Here is a 27428-nt window from a genome sequence, read left to right on the forward strand (position 1 = left end):
AATGGACAAAGGGGTGAGACAAACTCACCTCTGTGGACAGGCTCTGTCATCGGCCATGGCAGGGTGATATGAGAAATGGACTGAAGGACCGTCCAGTCGATGAAAGGCCAAGGTGACTTTAAGAGCTTCTGTGTTAATAACACCAGGGTCCAGCACAGCCCACTGTGTTGAAGTTAACACAATCCACAGGGAAGCCTTTAATTTTGGAAAAGGTATGTTTATTTTTTATCAGTGTTTGATTGACTTGAGTCAAGGTGAATACTGTTGTCAAGGACAGAGGATGATACAGTAGTTTGATTATTGTATTGGCAGTACAGACAATCTAACGTATTATAGACACTTAGTTACTAAGAAGACTGACATTATGTTACATTAAAACACACTTAACAAGATCATTGATTATTGCGCAAACCCCTAACCTAATTGAATGGGAACAAAAGGTAGTTCTATTTTTACATTTACAATACATCAGGATACAATAAGAGTATAACCCAGTTTATGTATACTTCCTCACGTGAATGGGTAATGTAAATGGCAATAAACACAGCATTGGTACAGTGAACATGAGAGTGGACAACATAAGATATATAATTCCTGATGAATTGTCACTGTACTTCAGTTTACTGTATTTCTGCATAGCTCTCTGCCTTGATAAATATTGAGTGACGTGATTTCAAATGTATGCACACAGATGAGGGAAATACCCAAAAGGAGTGTGTACACATTTCCTCCGACTGTGTTTGAGATCATTGCTACAGAGGGATATTGAGCAAATAACACAGGCCTTGCATAGCCCTTCTTCCTTTTCACCCAAACACACAGCACATACTTCTCTACCATTTCCTGAACAACTCATTTGAAAAAAAATCGAAATCCATTTATCAACACTGGAAATCAGGAGTGGCTAACCCTCGTCCTGGAGAGCTACTGGGTGTGCTGGGCAGGCTTTTGTTCCAGCCCGGCTATTTGTTTCCTTTTTTTCTGCTGAATTAATGTGGTGCATTACAGCAGGGCTGGAACAAAGGCTTGCACACCCAGTAGCTCTCCATGAGGAGTCGGCTACACCGGCTGTATATCTTGAATATATATATATTCAGCCATAGCATACTGTAGTTAAAATAACTTTAATATAGGTTTGTTCTGTTGCAGTCTTAGTATAATCGAAGCAGTTGATTAACTCTCTGTACCTTCCTGAATTTTCACATCTGTAATCCGGAAACAAGCCTGGGTTTTCAGACGCACACAGTCCTTAACGGCCCTTTATAATTAATCAATATTAATCAAATTATCATCTATCAAGGCTAAAGTCTTACTGAGATAAAAACCTATTTTTCTTTTCCACACCCTGACTGGTTATCCTTGTAGAGCAGGCAGGAGTTCTGCAATACTCTCTACGTAGTAGTCAGGTACCATCCCAAGGCGTTTTGGACAGCCACTCTCCTGATGGGCCTCAGCGTCGGCCACAGTGGACACCCCGGTCAGGGTCAGCAGGGTCTTCAGGCCACAGTTGGACCCCAGCAGAATGTCCGTGTCCAACCGGTCCCCCACCATGAGGCAGCGGGTGCGGTCCAGGCCGAACTGGCTGGCCACACAGTCGTACATGAAGTGGTTGGGCTTTCCCACCGTCTGGGCCTGGCGCTGGGCTGCGGTCTCCACAGCCTTCAGGATACAGCCCGTCCCTGGTGGAGACAGAGAGGGGAAGACATTCAGTGTTGTTGACACATGCTTAAACATACAGTAAGAGATGAAAGATCTGACTTGGGGCAGTGGAAAACCCCTCATGTTATCGCATCACACTGGCTCTCTGTAAGCTACTAAAGATCATTAACACAGCACTCATGTAGCCTCCCTGTATGTGAGCACTACGGACTATGCCAGAGGTCTGGCCCGTTGTGGCACAGATGGTGTGCACTCCATGTGTACGGTAACCACAGTCTTGTTGGCTCATACTCCAGCTGTTATCTCTGCAGACAACATCCTACTTACCTGGGACAGCTTTGCCTCCTTCCAGGGGCAGTCTGGTGTCAGTGTTGGTTCCCACCAGTAGACAGTCAGGGTTGTTGAGGTACTGCAGGGCTCTGTTCAGTTTCATGTAACTGAAGTGCTCATCAAACCCAACAACCACAGCCTTCACCTCAGGGTCCAGGGGCACGTTTGCCCAATCGATCTGGACACCTGATATCAGATCAGGCCCCACACCTGTCTGTTGGATCCCAACCTTTTCTAGTTCCTGCCTCATTGCATTGCTTCCTATGAGATACACTTTGCCCTGTAGTCTGGAGACATGTTTTAGGTACATTGCAGAGCAGTACGCCGTTCCAAACACCTCATCCTCAGTTGCGTTGAATCCCATCAATGCCAGTTTGTCTGCATACATCTTTCTAGTTTTAGTGCTGTTGTTGGTGACGAAAAACACTTTCTTTCCATTCTTCTTGAGCAGGTTGATAACGTCAGGGGCGCCAGGGATCGCCTGATCCCCTCGCCAGATGACACCATCACAGTCAAAGAGGACACTGTCCACAGAATCTAACATTTGCTTTATTAAGGAACCGTTCAGCCGGGTGCATTTTGACACAGCCATTGGGAAAACGTGTGCGTACTGTCAGCTACCGGTATCTCTTGTTCCTCGATCAGTCAGTGTCCAAAAATAACTGGCTAGCTACTGTATGCTACCACTTTCTTGCAGACTAGCCACGATGTTTAGCGCAAAATGTACAAGAACAATCACCCCGAAGAAATATGACACTCAATTTAAGCACGAGTACTATTTCGTTTGATCTTGCAGTTGAATCATTTGGTGTCTTCAATAACGATTTATTGCGAAGTTTCCTGACCTTATATCATTGCATCAAATCCATACTGTAACACACTTCCGCACCGGTTTAAAGTGACACGAGCATCCATGTGCCCTCTTCCGGGTTCCTTGCTAGGTTCAAAATATACAGGTTAAGGGTGCGTTCGTAAATTAACTTTGGCTATGTACGATTTCAGAGCACTCTCGTCTGTGTGCAAGAGCGCTGAATAACTGATGCATTTACAAACGTGCAACACGTTGAATATGACCATTGTCAGTAAACCTCGGCAAAAAACGTCATTAAATTGTTGCCAGCAGCACAGTTACAGTCACCAACGATATGGATGACATGAAAACAGCCTAACCAGCTCTGCTAGGGCGAGTAAAATGGTCAGAGTGAGGTGTTCTCTCATTTGTGTCTGGAAGTAGCTAGCAAGTTAGTCAACGTTAGCCAGTTAGCTTGGGTGCTTGACTGCCGTTGTGAGGTCAGAACGCTAGGATCAACCCTACTCCTCCGCCAGAGCGTCCAGTGTGCGCTCTGAACGCTCCGAGAGCGAAACGCTCTGAATTTATGAACAGACAATCCGGTAACGCTCTGAATTTACGAACGCCAACAGCGCAATTTACGAACACACCCCCTAGGTTCCTTGCGGATCAACCTCATACTCAACCATCAGCTCTGGGACGTAAAATAGTGTTATGTCTTGAGACATTTTATTTTGGAATGTTGAACATTTCAAATTCGTGGATCATTCTTCAGTCAATTGACAGATGATGCAAGACTCAAAAACGACCTGGAGGATTTACAAACTGTTACAAAATTATTTTAATATGTAATGCATGTTTAGCCCAAACAATATTTAGTCCATATGAAGAAATATGTTAATGACATCTTGTTTTATATTATGCAGACTCTGGTTAGCTATCTAGTAGCTAAAAGCTATCTAGTAGCTAACAACTGTCATTAGCTAGCATAGCAATTATAGTAAAAAACGATGTAGCTAGCTAGTTCAATCCCTGAAAGGCATGTTACTTTTTTCAGTTGCCCATGAAGTCCATGCGGGATCAGAAAGAGGAGAAGGGATCATGTCAAATGTCTCAACCTCGGTGATAGCTCAGTCATCACCATCTGATTATATAAAGATGTTTCAAGACATGTTGAGACAAAGCTGATCTACTCTAACACCTGACTGCAATTCTTGTCTTTTCTGTGCAGTTTTATTTAATAGAGAATACATCTAAATGTTACATGAAATATATGCCCAAAATAAATGGCTGGTGGATTAGATGTTTTTGTTTTGTTGATCAACCTCACATGCTGCAGAGTAGACTGGATTTATCGGAGTGCTAACCTCTATGCATGAATATGCTGACGAGGTAAATTATGACTGGATGCTTGTATCTGCTTTTTGCTTTCACATGTGCTTTAATAGTTATTGTGTAATGAACATGACCCATTTCTCTTTTGTCAGGATATAAGGATGGAATACATATCAACAACTCCGACTCAATCAAGGTAAGCGGTCACCCAGCAAATACAAGTGAGAGCAGTGCATCCAAAAATGAACAAGACACATGTAATGTTAATTTCTTCCCATGAGAACAGTACTTAACAGATTCTTTCTATTTTCACACTAGACATAGAATAAAACTAGGGTCCTATCTGGTGTCAAACATTAAGCCCTCGTGGATGGTAGGGCTTTCTGCTTCAGGTGAGCCATTCAGAATTAAGGTACAAGAAAATAGCAGGGTAGAGGCAGTATTGTTATTGAAGTTGCTGTATTTATATGATACATAACTACATACTTTCCAGCAGATTAAGCAATAGAAGCTCTGAGATCTCCAAATAAGAGATTACTATCTGGCTGTAAAGACTTGAAGATAGTTGTTTGGAGTTCTATAACACCTTTACCAAATTATTTTGTTGCTTCTGCCTCTTAATTGTCAATAAATCTAGATTACGTTGATTTGGTGTGCAGGTCAATTTGTGCATGAGTTCTGGAGTGAGTGATTAGTATTTAGAACTAATAAAACGTCTCAAGACATATTTCCAAGACGTGTCTAAAGACGTCTTCATTTTAGTCTTAAAGACATGGTTGGTGATGGCTGGGTATGTTGTGCAAGCAGCGCGCAAAGCTCCAAATGCATGTCTGAATGAAAATGAATTACCTGTAGGCATGATATGCATCCTTACTTCCTCTAATACACAATTAAACTTGATAGGCATAGATCATCTGCAAATTCATCTCAAGGAACAGACAACAGGGAAAAAGTGTAAACAACCTTTATTGCCAGTTAGAAAAATATTTAAAATCCCCAAAATCCACATACCAACAACAATATCTTTAAAAAATAAATACAAATGACAAACATTCAGTACTGTAGCTAGTGTTGAACTCAATTATCTTTTCTCTGCACGGGACGGAGGGGGAAAAATATCTCCCCCAGGTTTCTAAGCACCCCTCTACTATAGAACCACCTTTTGGACTGGTCAGAGGCTGGCAGACCACAGAGGTGGTCAGATGAAGGTGAGGGGTGGCAGTGCTGGCAGACATTCCCTCGTCCCTTGTACCACTCGTTGGAGGTCTGGTTGACCAGAGCTAGGTAGGAGTGGAACATGGCGTAGCCCGCCAGGAGCAGGAAGACGAAGACCAGGAAGCCCAGCATAAACACGATCCTGGGGAAGGTCAGGAACAGGTGCTGGGGAGAGGCAGAGGAAATATACACTGAGTGTACAAAACATTAACACCTGCTCTTTCCATGAGACTGACCAGCTGAATCCAGGTAAAAGCTATGATCCACTTCAAATCAGTGTAGATGAAGGGGAGGAGAGGAGACAGCTTAAAGAAGGATTTTTAAGCCTTGAGATATGGATTGTGTATGTGTGCAATTCAGAGGGTGAATGAGCTAAACAAAATATTTAAGTGCCTTTGAATGGGGTACGTAAGTAGGTGCCAGGCGCACCGATTTGTGTCAAGAACGGCAATGCTGCTGGGTTTTTCCAAACTCAACAGTTTCCCATGTGTATCAATAACAGTCCACCACCCAAAGGACATCCAGCCAACCTGTGGGAAGCATTGGAGTCAACATGGGCCAGCATCCCTGTGGAATGCTTTCGACACCTTGTAGTAGAGTCCATGCCCTGCCGAATTGAGGTTATTCTGAGGGGAAAATGGGCGTGGGGGAAGAGTTCTTAATGTTTTGTACACTCAGTCTGTGGGAAGTGAATTTAAAATATAATAAAAAATAAATAAACAGACAAAGTGTGTGGTGATTTCTGTGGCACATTAATGGAACTAGATAGGATTTAATTCATGACATTCATATTTAAATGAATTAAATCAGACTTGCTGGGTTTAAACAGGCAGAAGGAAATACTAACTCCATGTAAACATCAGGCACCGATATCATTGTGTGTGTGTCTGTCCAGTCTTTCACCTGTATGACAAAGAGCATCCCTGCCTGCTGTTGCTGCCCATCATCATCTATGTAACGGGCTTGTAGGATGCCTGACCGCATTACAGCGTGCAGTAACATGTCCACCGTCAGTAGTGCCATGTCTGCTGCCATGGCACACACACTCAGCAGGTAGAGAAGGAAGTACCGGGTGTTCTGAGCGCCGATGCAGTTGTTGACCCAGACACAGTGGTGGTCGAAGCGCTGTACACACCTATTGCAGACTCCTTGACAAAACAAGGGGAACACATTGGCTAGTCAATACAGTTTAGAGCAAATAATAGTAGCAGTTATACATTATTATGTAACAATACATCTTAGGATGTTATACGCTGTTCTGAGAAGTATAGTTTATAAACTGTACTATGCCTATATAGTAGACATTCAAAGGTACAGTATTAGATCTAATGCCTGTGACTAAAAGCCAAAGGCCAATCTGTACTACTTACTACAGTGTTTTGAGCGAGCAGGTTTTACCAGCTGACAGGTTGGACAGCAGACTCCTGGGTGGAACATCCTCTTGTCATATGGGTATACCTGGAGCTGACCAGCATGTCGCTTCTTTGTAACTGTACCTACAGAGAAAGAGCGTACTTAAAATATATTCATGGTGGGATTGTATTGCACAATACAATGTGCATCCATAAGAGTTTATAAAAGGACTAGCAGGAGCCTGTTCAGTAGGTGTCATGATATTCCTCAGGAGGAAACGTTACAGAACGTTCACTTCAGATAATACATTACTATGTTGTGATTTTCTGTCTACTAAATAGGCCCTAGTCTGGGTTATAGTTGACTTACCAGGTTCCCTTCTAATGCAGAGGTAGAAGAAGCAGGATTTGACCACCAGTAGAACATAAGGGACTGATAGGCTGGAGAGAGTGGTGTCCATGTCCCTGCAGTATCCAAACACCTCATAGGTGAACTCTGTGTACACGGCGCCCTCCAGTAAGATATGGAGATAGATAAACATTCTGTTCCTATGAGGAGACAAATGGCAAACAGTTAATCAGAGGGACTGTGTTTTTTAAAATCTATTCAATATAACAATTTTCAAAACTAGGGTTGACCCCATTTAGTCGACAGGCTGTTGTTCAACCGATCATTTTTTAGTTGGGAAGTTGCAAAGAAAACAACTAAATTCTGCCATGTCTTGATTGACGCCTGTGGGCTAATCCATTGCAGAGGCTGCGGGGATGGCACACCAGTAGTACATTTCCCTTTAATTCCCATAATTTCTAATCTACAAATGTTTATTTAGTTACTGTAATTTCTGTTAATGTCAATATATGATTATTTTACAATTCTTATTGTCAAATGACAACTTTGTTTGCAGAGCACACAACCTAGGCTACACTTGTGAGAAACAAGTTTAGGTTTGTTTCATTCCATTTACGAGTTGTCAAATGTAGGCTTATAAATGTGCCCATTTGGGGATCTGATAGTATTTCTGATTGTCTTAACTCACCACCACTAATGTGCTGTAGAGCTTCTAAAAATATATATTTTCAATTCAAAACAGCAAGTATTTTTTAATATTCATTGAGAATGACAATAGTTCCTCAATCTTTCCAGCTCTCTCCCTTGCGATAACCACTCGGTGTAAAAGAGAAAGAAAATGTAATTCTCTGATCAGGTGGAAAATTTATAAAATAGACCTACCTGAAATTATTATCCCTTGTACAAATAGCCTACAGCTGTGTCTGTCCGGAGCTCACTGGTGTGGGAAACTGAGTCCAACATTTTTTATACAATGTTGCAAGTTTGTTAGCAGGGCTGAATGGACCAATAAATCGGGATATGTTCTACCTGCAAGCTGCAATGTTGTAATTTGTTGGCTTTTTTATATAGGCTATTTTTACATAGTTGGCAATGTCAATAGAAGTTACTTCTAGATTTGTATAGCCTCATTTTCATAGCATTTTTATTAATCACACATGACAATGATTTTGCGATATGAATACTTTATTATAAAACAAATGAAACAGTTCCACGAAAATGTAATCATAACTGGCACGCAGATCGGTAGAAATGGTCAAATAAATTGGCACTCCAAATGTAAAAGGTTGCTGACCCCTGGTGTAGCCCATTACCGGCGATTTTGCGAGGGTAATGGCAGAATCTGCGAAGTCCAGCAGTAGTGGGAGGTGGTAGTTCGGGAACATGTTTTTTTTCTTCTGGTTAGGCTATCTCTGGCTCCCTTGAGTCATGTGTGTGTCTTAATTATTTAATCGCAGTGTGCTTAAAGCGTCAGACAAGCTCAGTAGACTTCATATAGCCTTGTTTATTTTATTAAAACACATACGGTGTGTCTATATATGGAAAACTACACGTTTTAAAATTTCAACCAGTCGATTGGTTGAAAGAACAGAAGACTGTTTTTAGTCGGGACAGTCCTAAAAAATAAATAAAACATTTAAGTTGTGATTTCCAGGTTGTTCACTTACCGTTGATGAAATAGCATGTGCAAGGTCCTCTGTGTAAAGTTTTGAAGCCATAGTGGTGTCCAAGGTGCTATTACCTGTCAAACAAAATAAGAGCATACTTTCATAAATGAACATCTCTATGGTTATGGCTATAATTACAATGGCGCTATAGCACCACTTTGTGTACCTTTCGAGAAGTGCCGTACTCTGGTACACTATCTTACCTTTGTCACCGAGTCGAAAAGTAAACCAAAAGGAGTTTGTTGCTGACCAGAATATTTACAAACCAAGGCAATGCAGGTCAGCACAACCACCACATAGATAGCAAATAGTGTGAGGAAATCCATTTGTTAACCTGTCAGAATAGGAAACATGTCAGGAACATCGTAGGAAACAGCCTACTGTTAGATAACTGACTGTCAAGCACCGACTGACTAGAAATAACTAACGTTAACTAGCTAACTTATCATCGTAGTGTAAGTAGATGTAATTATTAAACCTTTGCTAATGTTAAGACGCAGGTGCTCAGGTTGGTTAGCAACGACAGGTTAACAAGCTAGCTTAGCAGCTAGCTTGCTTCCTTCCACATTTCACTGACATAGCTAGCCTAGTTGAACAGTAGCTGAGAGTTAGTTACTTACTTAATCGAGTCACCTTGTTACTTACCCTCTTTGTGGGATGTACAATTCATAATTTAAATGTGTGCCTTAACTAGCGTTGCAGTAAACTTCATTAACTTCCTTGGACCATTTTCTTGCACGGTGTGGGTGTCTTCACTTCCGTAGCATTCTTCTTCTTCATCGGTCAGATCGGTGGAGTTTAACAGCGGTTGGCATCCAATATGTCGCATTACCGCTCCCAACTGGACTATAGTATAAATCCATTATACTTTGCGATACAAAATGGAAAACTTCCGTAGCATGTTGCTAACGTTTCTAACATTGTTTTTATAGCGCAGCTGTTCTTCTACTACTTTAAATTTGAATTGGCAGATCGCAACCGAGAGGTGCATATACTGCCACCTATTGTACTCTAGTGTTAGGCCGGTGAAAAGGGAAGAATAATTGCCCTATCAACTAACCCTACACCTATTAAAACCTCACCACTATTCCACTACTTGGCCCTATCTGATCCTACACCAGCCCGGCTGCCTGGGAGGACACCAACCTTAATAAACCAACCTTTCTGAAGCACATGTTATTCCTATCACTCTCTATTAGCCTCGGCCTACTCACAAGGGAGCCTCTTAGGATCCCTCGCCCTGGACCCATCTTCCTCTACTACTCTCTTTACTGCCTCAGCATATGACACTGAGCTGATCCTGGCAACCTCAACCTGTCTTTCTCTCACCAGACACTTCTAATCTCCAACACTATGGGTCCCCTACAGTTAACACACACACATTTTTCCACCGATACTACACATTCCTTTGTCTCAGGCCCTCCTGCACACTTCTCACATCTAGGAATCTCCCTCCTACACACTGCTGCAACATGACCATAAGCTTGGCATCTAAAACACCATAATGGGTTCAGGACAAAAGCTCTCATGGGATAACTGACACATCCTAACTTGACTTTGTCGGGTAAAGACTCAGCATCAAAGCTTAACAGGACAGACAGTGTCTTCTCTGTTTCACAACGCTCTCCACCGGGTCTGCGTCACACCAAACGGCGGGCGTCACAGACACCGGGAATCTTCCATTTTAGTTGATCCTCCTCAACCCTTAACACCACCCCAGTTATGACTCCTTTCAACAGTGCCCTGCTCCAGAGATCAAAGCAAGTCACAGATTTTGTCCCTAGGCGTGTGGTGCGGAGCACCTGCTCCCTCTGGACAGAAGAAACTGAAAAAAACATCACGAGTCCACTTCAATTTACTTTCACTGACTAAACAGTCCCCAAACTCTTCTTCACCCAACCTGACACCAGATATGGATCAGTCAGAGGGCAAGGATCCATTCTCTACAAAAATCTCACTCCCACTGGGAAAGAATCATCTCTGTCATCCTTTCCTTTCTTCCCACTCTTCACAGGCATATCAAACTCAAAACCTTGCAGCTCCGATCCGCTCCTCCTTCAAACTCTATGTCACTCTCATCAGTCTCAAGTTCTGAGCTACTAAATTACATTTTTTCATTTTTGTACTTCTCTCTCAACATCCTCTCTTGTCCCAGGTTTTTCCCCCTTTGTTTCTTCAACTTTTCCGCCTTCTTCAACGCTACTGAAATACTGTTTTCCATTTTTGTACTTGACGTCTATCCACCTCCCGTTCTCGACCTCCATATTCAAAACCCACAGGACTCAAACTACCAAAAAGTCTCTTGTTTCTCAGAACTTCTACCATTGCTCTGTAACCTCCGGGACGATTAGCACAGCTGATGCTGGTGTGACGTCAAAAAACGTTAGTGTTGCTTCTCGGCTTATGATGGACTGTTACTCGACACATTGTAAACAAATGGATACATTATAAGTAATTAATTATTGATATTTTATGTTATGCATGGAAAGGTTTGTTGTTAGTAATTTACAGTCAAGTTCCTAAATTAAATTCAGTTAGACTAAATTGCTTTAGACTTGTTTGACTTTACATTAACTTAAGCTTTTTGCAAATTGACTACACATTGAACATTCATGAACTCTTCAATATTGTGCACCTGCTCCTCAGTTGCACACAACACAAAATACATCATGATGACACAAGCTGTTGGATCTGGTTGCTGGGCTTTGCCTGCATTTTCAAACAGGCCCTGCTCTCATGTTACACATTACAGTTAGTGAGAGGAGTGTTACTTAGAGGCACTTGCTCTGTAGTGTATTCCTTCATCTTCTCAGGGACTTGAAAGGTAAGACTGCATCTTATTCTACTCTTTCTAAAATAATAATGTTGGTTGTAGACTCCACAGTTTGTTTAGTGTTGGGAATCTCCACATTTTCTTCCACACTGAGTCACCCGCTGCTTCAATTTAGGCTGTTGTTACATGATGATGGTTTCAGCAGCTATCAACTCTCGCAGTTGTATTCATTTGTTTCAGTATCTAAATGACTTGATTGTTTGGCTGTGGGAATGAATATTGCTGTCATTTTGTTCTAGTCGGTCTCTGCTTTAAACGACGTAATGTCTTGCCAATGTTGCTGAATGCACAAATAGTCCGGTACCTACCGACCAGGGTGGGTCATCTTACCTCGGGCTCAGTGACCTGTATAATGTCACTTGCTCTCACTTGCTCTTCCTTATTCCTCTATACATGTGAAGTGACCATCTTGAGCGAGGTGTAAGATGAGAGTTTGATTGAGAGGAACAGTGTGTATTTGGAGATACAAGCATGGCTGGAGAATAATTCACCTGGCCCTGTATGTATAACCAGGGCTGTGCTGTTTCTTTAACTTAAATATGACATGGGTACTGTTTCCACTTCTGCTGTTTTCTGTTGGAAAATAAGTAATTTACGTAGCTGTCTTAGTATACATACTAGTGTACAGTATTTAGGCCAATTATAGGCCATGTGTTATTACTGTTACTACATCCATTTGTTATTACTATGCTATTACAATGTTATTACTGATTTCATTTAGAAGAAAAACGGAAAACTACTCTCACAGCAGCCCTGTACCATGCTCCGTAAAGTCCCTCATCTCCAATAAAAGTCTCTCTCTACAATGAACCCCTCTCATTAACCCCCTGCTATTTTGTGTAGGTTTATTGTTACACCCTCCTCTGATCAGTAATTAAATTATCTGTATTGCGTGTGTGATGAACCTTTTCCGTTTTGAATTCATGTACTGCACATGCACTGACATATATAGCACAACTCACTGGCAGTGCTCAATTACTATTGACTGAGGGCCATGTGCCTAACTAACTAGCCTACTGATTGCCCCTATGTTTCCCAATACTCTTTCTTACTGTAAATTGCCTCAGGGACAGGCTGCTGCAGCAATGTTTTAAAGTAACCCAGATCAGAGGCATACATATGCACCACTGTGACTGAGTCCGTGGATATCTCCACAACCCTAACCCTAGTGAAGGGGGGCATGTGTCCCTGACCTGATCGGGGGTGGAGGGGGAGTTTAAGATTCAGCCTGTAATCCCACTAATCCAGAGCAAAGTCTTAAATTGCCCCTGCTCCTTCTCAATGGGACTGAGCATTGTGGCACACACTTATACACCAGCACACATACACTATATTACACTACAATACACACCACATATTAACGCGCCCAGGCAGACGCTCCAATTAGTGTGCTCATCGACCCCTCGCCGATCGACACACACACAGTGATTCTGGGCCAGTCTCCGTCCCTTGGAGAGGTACCTAGCCGTGAGAGAGAGCAGGAAAAGAGACAGAGGAGTATTTATAGAAGAAAATGGGGCCTCACAATACCCTTTTTGGAGAGAGGTTTTATTAAGGAGCGGAGTGGAGCGAGGGTGTCCCAGTTTTATGATTAACACTGTGTAAACGGGCTGGAGGACTGCAAGGGCACATTCTGAGAGGAGATGCTGGAGCAACTCTGTGTCAAGTCTTCACCGGTGTTTCATGCACTGTCACCCTTTTCTCGTGTTGAGGTGGAAATGTGGATGACTCTGTGGAAGACTCTGATTATAAGTTATCTTTAATTGGCAACCCCTCTTGTTTAAATGGGGGTTGTTGTTCTGGTCCAAGTTTTTTTTTTTACCTTTGTGATACAGTTAGGGAACCAGGTTGGATACTAGCTCACAGGCAGGCCACCTGCAGTTTGATCAAGTCTGATACAAGATGAAGAAATTCCTGCAGAATAAGAAAGGCAGATACTCTTTCAGGAACCAGAACAAGCCTGCCGTTCCTCGCTATCCATCTAAAGATGACTGTAAGTCTGTCTGTATGACTTTTATCGACTTGTTGAAACACATGACTGTACTGTTTCAAGGCTTTGGAGGTTGAAAGCAGAAACTGTCTATGTTGTAGGGTTAATGTTAGATTATCTGTTGCAAATGATCAAACAGAATAGATATTTGTATAATTCTATATTTGGTATGTGTGACCAGGGAGATTTTTGGAAGCAAACTCATGTATTCATTCTGATCCTGTTTTAATGCTGTATACCTGTTATAGTTTAAATAATGTTATAAAGCTTCCAAAATTAAACATTAGTGATTGTAGTGTATTACCCCAAATAGATTTAAATAGATTTAAATGTGTTTTCTGTGTTTGGTTATGGCAGATATTTTTGCATAGAAAACATTGCTTCTTATACGCTTGAGTCATTCTCATGCAAGTAATAGAGTGGTATTATTTCAGAGCCTTCCGTCAGATAGAGATTCCGTGAACTTGGATTCACTTTGGAAGAGAGTGCTTCCCGCTCCTCAAGGTCAAGTACTCTGAGATGCCTTTGGAGTTGTGTTCGAGGTCGGCGACCCCAAGGGTTTGACAGGGGCTGAGAGCACCGCACTGCTTCTCTTATTCTCGTCTCAATCCGCAGGCGACAGAACATCTTTCAGTTGATCCTCATCATACTCCATGTGTTTCTTCATGTTCCTCTCCTCTTCGTCATTCTTCTTTTCTCTCGTGTAGTCATTGCGATGCCGACGTCCAATCAGTGCTGGCCAGAGGAGTTTGGCTTCCAGCTGGGAGGAAGTGGTCCCAGCTACATCCTGTCTGTGGAGGAGGGGAGCAGTGCCTACCTGGCGGGGCTGCAGCCAGGTGACCAGGTCAGAGAGATTCTAGATTCTAAGCTAAACCGAAAGGCCTAATCAGTAATTATTTCAATCCTTTATTTAACCATTATTTAACAAGGCAAGACAATTGACAAACATGCCTTTAATAGTACTACAGGTATGTTATACTACGATGTTATGATAATAGTGTAATAGTATGAACAGGGATTTATACTGGAAAAGCTGTTTCTCGGTCTTATGCTGTCTCTCTGTGATCAGGTGCTGGAGATCGAGGGCCAGAATGTGTCCACTTTGGGATTCCAGGCTGTCATCGCCATCGCTCAGACCCAGAGGAACATCCCTCCCAGCATCGGAGTTGTGTCTCGCATCCAGCAGGTCTGAACTCGCTCTGACTGGGACTCACCTGGCACCATTATGTTGTAGCACGATGTTTGATACTTCTGATTGATTTTAAGTTCCTTTTTCTGTATTTCTGTTTGTGCCTACTGACAATTTGACTCACTGTATTTCTTATTTTTAAATATTTGTTGTTGTATTTTACCCCCTTTTTCTCCCCAATTCTTTTGATCTTGGCTCATCGCTGCAACTCCCCAACGGGCTCGGGAGAGGCAAAAACACTATTCAATCGATCATGCGTCCTCCAAAACATGACCCACCTAACCGCATTCCTTAACACCTGCCAGCTTAACCCAGAAGCACCAATGTGTCAGAGGAAACACAGTTCAACTGGCATCCGGGGTCAGCCCGCAGGCACCCGGCCCGCCACAAGGAGTCGCTAGAGCACAATGAGCCAAGTAAAGGCTCACCGGCCAAACTCTCCCCTAACCCAGACGACGCTGGGCCAATTGTGCACCGTCCTATGGGACTCCCGACCACGGCCGGTTGTGGCACAGCCCGGGATATGAACCCGGGACCGTAGTAACACCTACAGCATATAATGCAGTGCCTTAGACTGCTGCGCCACTCGGGAGCCCCCGACTCACTGTATTTCTGATACCTCATGTAACCTCAGAAACTGTAGGGGCAATCCTGGATTTGCCGTGCTAATTTCATCGGCAAGGCCATACTTTTCAATTCATTAGTGAAAATAAATTCTCTCTATCTTAATATAATACAGGGAAAGTTAAATAAGAATTAAATCTCTGCTTCTCAGATGGACATCACCCCGGGTCCTGACGGTCGTTTTGGCTTCACCATCGTGGGAGACTGCCCCCTCCTGGTGGAGGATTGTTCCCCCTGCTCTCCGGCAGGACGAGGTGGCCTGCGGGCCGGCGACTACGTCATGGAGGTCAACAGGATCCCGGTGAGGCACCACGAGATGGCGGCGGCGCTGATCAAGGCGTCCCAGGGGCGTACGCTGAGGCTAGGGGTGCTGTGTCTGGGGCCCAGACGGAAAATACGCAGCAGTGAGAGTATGGATGAGATACAGCTTGAGGGAGACGGGATGAGGACGGACCGCAAACACAAGGCCCTGGAGTTCAACAGGAAGGTGAGGCTTTCTATTAAACTAACTGTTGTATGAGTTGGAGCTATTCAGGGGAGTATTGATGTCCAGAGAAAACAACATTTTGAAAGAGAATACTTTACTGTTAAAAAATCATTACGCAAGCCTACTGAGTTTACTTCCTTAGTTAGCTAGTTGGATACTTTTTTGTAAAGGTATACCATCTTTCTTTAGGGAGTCTGTGTACTATATAGGCCCTTCAACAACAGTTATTGATATATTTCAGATTGACCAGATTTTGGGGGAGGAGCCTGAGGTGAAGGAGAAGCTGTTTGCGGTGCTGAAGCAGTATGCTGCGGAGAAGAAGGTTGATTGGCTGGCCTCTGTCCTCCCAGACATCCTCACCACTGACGAGCAGCAGACGCTCATTGGCCACATCAGGTACATACCCTTGAGTCTCTGCTCCCAATGGTATCATCCATAGAATGTAAATAAAGATAAATACTGTAGACTTAATCTGCAGTTGTGTTCAGTATAGGCTCTTGAGAAAGAGGAGGTAGCCTACCACCTGTACTCCCTGCTGAACATGACTCAGATTATGCCCACAGAGATACATTCAAACCTTCCCATTTTGACATATAGACATCCTAGTACAACCCAGGTGGGATGCAGCCTCCTAAAATCCCAATGTCCCAATGAAAAGTCATGATAATCTATGGGGATTATTTTGCAATGGGTGTGTAAACAGGCTTTTCCTTTTGCTAATTTTGCTGGTGGAGGGATTACGGGGAGCTTGCTTAGTGTCAAGCATTGTGAACATTATCACAAGACCCCATCTGCTGCAGACAGGGCTCCAAGACCAGACGGAGGGCACACGACACCGGTACCTTGGTCTTGTCTTGAATCGAAATTAAGTTCAGAATCTACAATGACACCTAGTGTTTTATCTTTATTGCCTGTGAATTAAAATGTGAGGCCAGATTCTCTCTCTGTGCTTTGACACCAACAAGAAGTACCTTGGTCTTGTCTTGATTTAGCTGGAGGAAGTTGTGAGCCATCCAAGTATTTAAATCACAAATACAGTCTAATAATCCGTGGAGCTAAAATCAGACCCCTTGACTTTTTCCACCTTTTGTTACGTTACAGCCTTATTCTAAAATCGATTGAATAGTGTTTTTCCGTCATCAATTTACACACAATATCCCATAATGACAAAGCAAAAACAAGTTTTTAGAATTTTTGTAAATGTATAAAAAATGGATAACTGATATCACATTTACATAAGTATTCAGACCCTTTACTCAGTACTTTGTTGAAGCACCTTTGGCAGCAACTATAGCCTCAAGTCTTATTGGGTATGACGCTACAAACTTGGCACACCTGTATTTGGGGAGTTTCTCCCATTCTTCTCTGCAGATCCTCTCAAGCTCCGTCAGGTTGGATGGGGAGCGTCGCTGCACTGCTATTTTCCGGTCTTTCCAGAGATGTTCGATCGAGTTCAAGCCTGACCTCTGGCTGGGTCACTCAAGGACATTCAGAGACTTGTCCAGAAGCCACTCCTGCGTTGTCTTGGCTGTGTGCTTAGGGTCATTGTCCTGTTGGAAGGTGTACGTTCGCCCCAGTCTGAGGTCCTGAGCGCTATGGAGCAGGTTTTCATCAAGGACCTCTCTGTACTTTTCTCCGTTCATCTTTCCCTCAATCTTAGTCTCCCAGTCCCTGCTGCTGAAAAACACCCCCATAGCATGATGCTGTCACCCCCATGCTTCACCGTAGGGATGGTATCAGGTTTCCTCCTGACGTGACGCTTAGCATTCAGGCAAAAAAGTTCAATCTTGGTTTCATCAGACCAGAGAATCTGGTTTCTCATGGTCTGAGAGTCCTTTAGGTGCCTTTTAGCAAACTCCAAGTGGGCTGTCATGTGCCTTCCGTCTGGCCACTCTACCATAAAGGCCTGATTGGTAGAGTGCTGCAGAAATGGTTGTCCTTCTGGAAGGTTCTCGCATCTCCACAGTGGAACTCTGGAGCTCTTTCAGAGTGACCATCAGGTTCTTGGTCACCTCCCTTCTCCCCCGATTGCTCAGTTTGGACGAGCGGCCAGCTTTAGGAAGCGTCTTGGTGGTTCCAAACTTCTTCCATTTAAGAATGATGGAGGCCACTATGTTCTTGGGGACCTTCAAGGCTGCAGAAATGTTTTTGTACCCTTTCCCAGATCTGTGCCTCGACACAATCCTGTCTCGGAGCTCTATGGACAATTCCTTCGACCTCTTGGCTTGGTTTTGCTCTGACATGTACTGTCAACTGTGGGACCTTATATAGACACAGAGCTCTTGGCTTTCCAAATCATGTCCAATCAATTGAATGTACCACAGGTGGACTCTAATCAAGTTGTAGAAACATCTCAAGGACGATTACTGGAAACAGGATGCACCTGATCTCAATTTCGGGTCCCATAGCAAAGTTTCTAAATACTTAAGTAAATAAGGTATTTCTGTTTTTTTATAAATTAGCAAACACTTCTAAAAACTTGTTTTTGCTTTGTCATTATAGGGTATTGTGTAGATTGATGAGGAAAACAAATAATTTAATCAATTTTAGAATAAGACTGTAACATAACAACATTTTGAAGTAGAACGGAGAGGCCAACCCACCTCTCCAGTCTGTCCAGAAGGACATCATGGTCAACAGTGTTGAATGCAGCACTTAAAGACAAGAGTACAAGGACAGAGAGCTGTTTGGCATCTGTGTTGGCTCTAAGGTCATTTATCACTTTAACTAAGGCGATCTCTGTGCTGTGGTGGGCACAACAACCAGATTGGATTTTTTCAAAAATACAGTTGGCACTTAAATTTTTTTTTTGCTGTTTGAAAACCAATTTCTCCAGAAATGAAAGGTTGGATATTGGCCGAAAATTGCTAAGAGCTGAAGATTCTAGATTACTTTTCTTCAGAAGAGGTTTCACCATTGCAGTTTTTAGTGCAGTAGAGAAAGTGCGTTTGAACAAGGAGTGATTAACAATAGCTTGCACTTCTTCAGATATGCAATTAAAAACTGTTTTGAAGAAGGAGGTGGGGATAGGATCGAGAAGGCAGGTAGAAGGCTTAAGTTGTGATGTCACTTTCCTGAGCATGTCTGTGTCAACCAGGGAAAATAAATCCATAGTGCCTTTGCGTGGGAGGCTAGGGCACATATCATCAAACTTCTCACCAGGTCTTGCTTGACTGATACCCAACCTATTGTCGGTTATCTTATCTCTGAAATATGCCGCACACTCATCACATTTAGATGTGGAGAAAAGTTCACATAGGTTTGCGGGGGGAGGATTTATCAGGCCATCAATGGTCAAGAAGAGCACTCTCTCATTATTCTGATTATTAGTGATCCATCTAGAAAAATTAGCCCGTCTGGCATTTCTAATTGACTTGTTATATATGCCATTTAAGACTGATATTCGCTTTTCCTGGGTTACAGCAAGGTCAGTGTACTTAGAAAGCAGGTTTTCCTTTTCTCGCAGCCAAGCTAACAGCCAGAGGATCTCTTCCCTAAGATGCATGATGGTGGTGCATTTCCCAGTTCTACCTTATCTTTGTCTTGTGATTATGTGGAAATCATCTCACACCTGACGCATTTGTGCCCAGCCGTGGATAAAAACACTGGTGGGCTAACACTGCTAGCGTCAGCCTGCTCCATCTTGAGCCAAATCAAATGGGTTGATGACAGACCTGCCAGATGATATTTGGCGGAGTTCACAATAATCACTGGTTGAGTTGAGTGCCATTGATGATCAGAAGTTAAGCTCAACAATGGCAAAGCCAGTTTTAGTGTGGTCATTTCAAATTCTACCCGATGTCGACAAATCTTGCCAGCCTTGTTCCTGTCTGAGATCAGCTCAAGGATCTGCCAATTGTAATCATCACTGTCTCTGCCTTTTTTAATTAAATTTGTTTGTTTGTGACCTCAACTGAACTCAGAGAATACTGGCTGCTATGGCTAAAGTCTCATGTTGTCAGACATTTTAATGAAGATATATTTGCATAACCATTTGTCTTATGTTTTTTCTTGTGTGAAAACGACCAACAAGACTCTCACTAAACCCTTAATCCAAGTACACTTTTTCCTTTAGAGTTGTCAAGATTACTGTTACTTCTATACTCTATGAAGGGAGTAAATTAGAGAGGGAGATGGGCATATTTAATGTGAGATGACACTTCCTGTCTGTTTCTAAGTCGTTAATCTGATTGGTTGGTATGAGGAATCCATCTGAGGGAATGTGGACCATGTGGTCATCTGGCTGTGGTCTTACCAGACCATATCTTTTGTTATCTGACCTTAACTTGTATTTACTAGAGGGAGGCAATGACACAGAGGTAAACAATGTGGATGTGGTGGATTGTGGGTATTGTATCTCAATGTCACTTACTGGTACAGTCTTTACTGTGAAATACTTGCTTACGAGCCCTTACCAAAAATGCAGAGTTTAAAAATGATCATAAAAATAAAAATAAAATAGTAACACAAGAAGAATAAATTAAAATACACAAGAATGGAGCCAGAACCAGATCACTGTGCAGAGGTATGAGGTATTTGAGGTACATACACTACCGGTCACTTTTTTCCATGAACACTTACATGAAATGAGTTGCAAAATTAATAGGAAATATAGTCAAGACGTTGACAAGGTTATAAATAAAGATTTTTAATATAAATAAGAATTGTGTCCTTCAAACTTTGCTTTCGTCAAAGAATCCTCCATTTGCAGCAATTACAGCCTTGCAGACCTTTGGCATACTAGTTGTCCATTTGTTGAGGTAATCTGAAGAGATTTCACGCCATGCTTCCTGAAGCACCACCCAGAAGTTGGATTGGTTTGATGGGCACTTCTTACGTACCATACGGTCAAGCTGCTCCCACAACAGCTCAATAGGGTTGAGATCCAGAGACTGTACTGGCCACTCCATTATAGACAGAATTCTTGCATAGTTTGGAGCTGTGCTTTGGGTCATTGTCCTGTTATAGGAGGAAATTGGCTCCAATTAATCGCCGTCCACAGGGTATGGCATGGCGTTGCAAAATGGAGTGATTGCATTCCTTCTTCAATTTCCTTTTACCCTGTACAAATCTCCCACTTTACCATCACCAAAGAACCCCCAGACCATCACATTGCCTCCACCATGCTTGACAGATTGCATGAAGCACTCCTCCGGCATCTTTTCATTTTTTCTGCGTCTCACGAATGTTCTTCTTTGTGATCCGAACACCTCAAACTCTGTTCTTTTTCCCATCTTCATCTTTTCTTTTTATTGGCCAGTCTGAGATATGGCTTTTTCTTTGCAACTCTGCCTAGAAGGCCAGCATCCCGGAGTTGCCTCTTCACTGTTGACGTTGAGACTGGTGTTTTGTGGGTACTATTTAATGAAGCTGCCAGTTGAGGACTTGTGAGGCGTCTGTTTCTCAAACTAGACACTCTGATGTACTTGTCCTCTTGCTCAGTTGTGCACCGGGGTCTCCCACTCCTCTTTCTATTCTGGTTAGAGCCAGTTTCCGCTGTTCTGTAAAGGGAGTAGTACCGAGCGTCGTACGAGATCTTCCGTTTCATGGCAATTTCTCGCATGGAATAGCCTTAATTTCTCAGAACAAGAATAGACTGACGAGTTTCAGAAGAAAGTTATTTATTTCTGGCCATTTTGAGCCTGTAATCGAACTCATAAATGCTGATGCTCCAGATACAAAACTAGTCTAAAGAAGGCCAGTTGTATTGCTTCTTTAATCAAAACAACAGTTTTCAGCTGTGCTAACATAATTGCAAAAGGGTTTTCTAATGATCAATTAGCCTTTTAAAATGATAAACTTGGATTAGCTAACACAACGTGCCATTGGAACACAGGAGTGATGGTTGCTGATAATGGGCCTCTGTACGCCTATGTAGATATTCCATAAAATATCTGCCGATTCCAGTTACAATCGTCATTTACAACATTAACAATGTCTACACTGTACTTCAGATCAATTTGATGTAATTTTAATGGACAAAAAACGTGTTTTTCTTTCAAAAACAAGGACATTTCTAAGTTACCTCAAACTTTTGAACGTATGTACATGAAGGCAGAGTAAAGTGACTAGGCATCAGGATAGATAATAATAGAAGTAAAATAAAGTTTGTGTATTGTGAATGTATGTGTGTTTGTGTTGTGTCGTAATGTGTGTGTGTATTATGTCGGTATGCATGTGTGTGTTATGTTTGTGTATGCATAGGTAGTGTATGTGAATGTGTGTGGGTTTTGTGTGGGAGTGTCAATGCAGTGTGTGAGAGTGAGTATGTATATGGTGTGTATATATAGTCTGGTGAGTGTACGTAGGGTCAGTGCAATATAAAGTCAGATCCTTTGGGTACCATTAATATGGTATATCAGGTAGGTAGTGATGCCTAAAAATGTGGGTCCTGAGTTTTTCCTGAACACATGACCAGACCAGAGAAAAGTCTTAGTGATATGATTAGATACCCATTATAGAAATTGTTATTGTTATTGATACTGTACTAAGGTTATAAGGTTGTGTATGAATAATTTAATATTCAAATGCAAAGCTATTTTTTTCAATAAGACAGTGATTCCTGATCCCCAGAGGACAGCGACACTTCTTTCCTTCTTTATTCTCTAAATATAGAATGAGTGGCATTTAACAGGCCATGAAAATGTGTTTGTTTTATTCCACTGAATTGGACTCTCTCCCGCCTCTCCTCCTCTTTCTTTCTTTCTTTTTTTCTTTCTTTCTTTCTCTCTCTCTCGCTCTCTTTTTTCCGCTGACCCCCCCTCCCCCCCTCTCTGTGTGGATTTTCTGTGATGGATTTTATCTTAATTATTCTGCTTTAAGCTCTTGCTCGTCTGTGGTTGGTGACCGTTCTCCCTTGACAGTTCAATGCTGGCGATGGTTCTTGGATACACCATGCTGATTCTGTCCCATACCGGTATACTGCATTAAGACTTCAATATACCATTTGTGAACCTATGCACTTACTCACATTTATTATTTTATAATCCTCATAACGTTCCTTCCGAAATATGACAGACTACTAACAGTAATGAGCTGTTTGGGGTGAGTACTGTTTTTATTGTTGGGTGTTTTGGGCTGTGGTACTTGCATTTGTCTTGCAGTGGTGTACTGCTGAATGCACACATCTGTTTCAGTACAGGTAGGGACACTGCAGTGTAGTGTGTCAGACTTGCCGTAGGTGGGCAGATAATTATTCTAGTACAGTACTGTACCTGTGCACTTTTACTCTGAGGGATAGTGTGTGTTGGCTGGCAGCCCATGCTCTTTTTCAGAGACTTGTTTTAATGTTTTCTACTATTTATTGTTGTGCAATGATTTAATGCAGTAGTCTGAATTACTTTTTGCAGAATTGAATTCAGTGTTAACTGTATACTTTCTTGCTTGCGTATTGACTCTCGTCACTTGAATGAGACAACATGAAACATTCTCGGATTTTCTACCAGATTATGTGATTCATACTTTTTGTCTCTAGCGATTCCTAGAATAAGCGGCAACCTAGAACTCATCATGATAAGTGATAGGGCTTTTTTTGTATCTAATCTCTTGTGTTGTTTTTTCTATAGCTAAAACTGTGGATTATGGAAGCTCCAGACTATTATGTAATTGTAGTCTGTAAAAAGTTACCCTAAAAATGACTGAATTTAAGGTGCTATTGATCATTTGATTTATTGATACTGCCATGTTTGATGTATTGGTATATGAGTTATTGCTGCCATATTGATTGTGTTTAAGGAAGCTAAACTAATGTCAACAAAAACAGTCTCCTTTAATGTGGTGCATACCATAGAAGTGTAATGTACTGTAACTACCAAAGCCTCCTCCCACATTTACAGTAATTTACAGCATTACTCCATCTAGCAAATCACTTTACAATTTACATCCACTCTCAACCATTGATCTTCCCTCATAGGTCATCATGACATTGCTCTCCCACTGCAACGCTCCATTTCCAGACAGTTTGGAGTGTATTTGATAGGTGTATTAGAGAAATAAAGGAGGTTTCAGCTGCGTAATCACCTCCATTACTGGACAATGCTTTATTGGCCTTAAAAAGCTTCCTAATGCTGGAGGACTCAACAACCCCTTTAAACGACACTATTTAACTACAAGCAGAATCACATATTGTTATTATTATTATTATATATCTATATAGGTAGGAGATGCAGGCAGCATGTGCTACAAAGAGTGACAAATGTCTGTTTCTAGAGCGCTCCTCTCTTTTCTGATTGTTTGCATGTCGTGGGTAAGAGACTGATCACAGGTGTGTTCAGACAAACCAAGGCTATCTGATGTTTCTGTTGGTAGCTGACTGGCAAATTGACAATATAACACAATATTGTTGTGTACTAATGATGTTACTGTAGAGATATTCTTTGAAGCTCCATAATCACCATTATGTTACAGTACTGTATGTGTTAATGTCAGAGATCTGTTGAAACTCAAAACTGACCCTGTTTATTGATAATCTGTCCAACATCTGGGTCTGATGGCCACTGACCAACGACATAGTGACCCTAATCACTGGTTTTTAAACCACATGATTATCTCTGAAATCCCTCCCCTCAATCTTTAATGTCCACCGGTCATTTAGTGCCTGGCAAGCGACAGTGTGGCAAAGCAAAGCAATAAATAGCGACAGTACAGTCTCTCACATCTGGAATAGAAATGAAATGAGGTCTCCCAGTTAGATTTCTATTTGTCATTTCTCCCTTTGGAGACATCCATCCTCCCTCCACTGTCTTAGATAATTATAGAGCACCACTCAACTCTGCTGCAAATGAGGTCACATTGGTTGAAAACTCAATTAGTTCCAAAGATAAGACAGTTTCGACAACTTTTATGACGAGGCGGCTGTTTGAAAAAAGAAAATCTTGTATTGATCAGTGAAGGCTTAATTGTAGTTGTGGTGGCAGATAAGGTTTTCTTAGAAATACCACTGAATTACACAAGGAAGCCAGATAATAATATGGCTAGAGATGTAGAAAAGCTATTAGAGAGAAACCCTCTCTGTGGGTTGGTGAGAGACCAAGCTAAACGATGCTGCATAAGTACATCACAACAGTAATGAGTGTCCACAAATCGCTTTCCATAGAATAGCAGGTTCTACACGAGTTCCAAATATGTCTCCATGTGTCTGGATAACTCAGTAGCACTGTGGAAGAATCATGGCTAATTAGCAGAACATTCCCCTATGGTGGCTAGAATCCTTATTGTCTCTGAAGAACTTCTCTCTGTGTCCAATTTGCTTGATTTAGCTGTCCAACTTGTTTGAATTTGCATAATTAGCTAGTTCATTTCACACGTTTCTGCATGTTGCTTCTCTTTCGCTCTTTCGCTCTCTCTCTTTCTCTCTGTTCTGTTTGTGTCATATTTTAATTGCGTGGCCAGTTAGTTTGTTTCCCGGAATTCTCCACTTTATTATAATTTATCTCTCGCCACTCATCGTCACCTGCGCCTCATAACACCCACCTGGACCCCATCACCTCCTTGATTATCTTCTCTATATCTGTCACTCTCCTTTGGTTCTTTCCTCGGGTGTTATTGACTCTGTTTCATGTCGGTGTGTTTCGTGTTTATTGTTTTGTTTATTTATTAAAACACTCACTCCCTGAACTTGCTTCCCGACTCTCAGCACACTCGTTACATTTATACTGTAAGTACTCACAAGATCTGTATGTTACGCTCGTCGTTTGATTGAGGAAACCAAGGTGCAGCGTGGTAGGCGAACATCTTACTTTATTTAAAATGAACACTGAAAAACAACAAAATGCAAAACGAACATAAAGTTCTGCAGGCTACACAGAAACTATACAAAATCAAGATCCCACAAACTAAAGGTGGAAAAAAGGCTGCCTAAGTATGATCCCCAATCAGAGACAACAATAGACAGCTGCCTCTGATTGGGAACCATACCAGGCCAAATAAAGAAATAGGAAAACTAGATTGCCCACCCTAGTCACACCCTGACCTAACCAAAATAGAGAATAAAAGGATCTCTAAGGTCAGGGCGTGACAGTACCCCCCCCCCCCCCCCCCCCCCCCACCCCCAAAGGTGCGGACTCCGGCTGCAAACCTGAACCTATAGGGGAGGGTCCGGGTGGGCATCTACCCTAGGTGGCGGCTCCGGTGCGGGATGCAAACCCCGCTCCGCTCGTGGCTCTGCCAACTTCAGTGGCTCCTCTGGTGCGGAGATCGTCGCCGGAAGCTCCGGACCGTGAATCATCGCCGGAGCAATCGAACCATGGATTGTCGCCGGGGACTCCGGACCGTAGATCGTCGCCAGGGACTCCGGACCGTAGATCTTCGCCGGGGACTCCGGACTGGGAACCCCCGCTGGAGGCTCCGGACTGGGAACCGTCGCTGGAGGCTCCAGACCGGGAACCGTCGCTGGAGGCTCCGGACCGGGAACCGTTACTGGAGGCTCCGGCCTGGGAACCGACGCTGGAGGCTCCGGACCAGGATCCCTCGCTGGAGGCTCCGAACTGCAGATCGTCGCTGGAGACTCCGGACCGTGGATCATCACTGGAGGCTCCAGACCATGGACCATCACTGGAGGCCCCGGGCCATGGACCATCACTGGAGGCTCCGGGCCATGGACCATCACTGGAGGCTCCGGGCCATGGATCATCAGTGGAGGCTCCGGGCCATGGATCATCACTGGAGGCTCCGGGCCATGGATCATGACTGGAGGCTCCGGGCCATGGATCATCACTGGAGGCTTCGGGCCATGGATCATCACTGGAGGCTCCTGGCCATGGATCAACACTGGAGGCTTCGGGCCATGGATCATCACTGGAGGCTTCGAGACATGGATCATCACTGGAGGCTTCGGGCCATGGATCATCACTGAAGGCTTTGTGCCATGGATCATCACTGGAGGCTTCGTGCGTGGAGCAGGCACAGGACGTACCAGGCTGGAGACACGCACTGGAGGCCGGGAGCATGGAGCTGGCACAGGATATACTGGACCATGGAGGCGCACTGGAGGTCTGGAGCATAGAGCTGGCACAACCCGTCCTGGCTGGATGCTCACTTTAGCCCGGCAAGTGCGGGGCGCTGGCACAGGACGCACTGGGCTGTGAAGGCGCACCGGAGACACGGTGCGTAGAACCGGCAGACATTGTACCGGAGCGGTGACACACACCTCAGGGCAAGTGCGTGGAGGAGACACAGGACGCACCGGACTGAGGAGGCGCACTGGAGGCCAGATGCGTGAAACTGGTGCATATGACACCGGACTGGTGTCACGCTCATCAGCACGCCCGCTCTGCAGCACCCTCAACGCCAACACCTCTCTCCGGAATCTTTCGTCGAGTTCCTCACTCGACTCCCTGACTGGCTCTGGTTCACCCCTCGGCTCCGCCGACCACTCCGTGTGCCCACCCCCCCCAAAAAAGTTGGGGGCTGCCTCTCGGGCTTCCGTCGTGATTGTGAACCCCTGAGTTGCCGTTGATCCTCCTTCGCTGCCTCCGCCTGCTTCCATGGCAGGGTCTTGTCCCCTGCCATAATCTCCTCCTATGTCCATGATGTCCTCCACTCCCTCTTCTCCCGGGCCCAGGATCCCTGCTCCTCCTGGCCACGCTGCTTGGTCCTTTGGTGGTGGGAT

The 27428-nt window shown here is 43.3% G+C and overlaps 2 protein-coding genes across 2 annotated transcripts; both read right to left on the bottom strand.

Annotated features, from left to right (window-relative positions):
* Positions 1–196: 196 nt before the first annotated feature.
* Positions 197–2875, bottom strand: LOC120029619 (phosphoglycolate phosphatase). Its single transcript, XM_038974909.1, has 2 exons — positions 1987–2875; positions 197–1679 (listed from the first exon to the last, which is right to left on the bottom strand). Exons 1-2 carry the CDS (start codon positions 2579–2581, stop codon positions 1354–1356), a joined length of 921 nt encoding a protein of 306 aa, XP_038830837.1. The 5' UTR covers positions 2582–2875; the 3' UTR covers positions 197–1353.
* Positions 2876–5061: 2186 nt separating this feature from the next.
* zdhhc4 (zinc finger DHHC-type palmitoyltransferase 4) lies at positions 5062–9612 on the bottom strand. Its single transcript, XM_038974910.1, has 7 exons — positions 9343–9612; positions 8901–9031; positions 8698–8771; positions 7052–7230; positions 6700–6825; positions 6233–6477; positions 5062–5494 (listed from the first exon to the last, which is right to left on the bottom strand). Exons 2-7 carry the CDS (start codon positions 9021–9023, stop codon positions 5192–5194), a joined length of 1050 nt encoding a protein of 349 aa, XP_038830838.1. The 5' UTR covers positions 9024–9031; positions 9343–9612; the 3' UTR covers positions 5062–5191.
* Positions 9613–27428: the final 17816 nt, after the last annotated feature.

The sequence above is a fragment of the Salvelinus namaycush genome, chromosome 35 (genome assembly GCF_016432855.1).
Source record: "Salvelinus namaycush isolate Seneca chromosome 35, SaNama_1.0, whole genome shotgun sequence".
Lineage (NCBI taxonomy): Eukaryota > Metazoa > Chordata > Actinopteri > Salmoniformes > Salmonidae > Salvelinus > Salvelinus namaycush.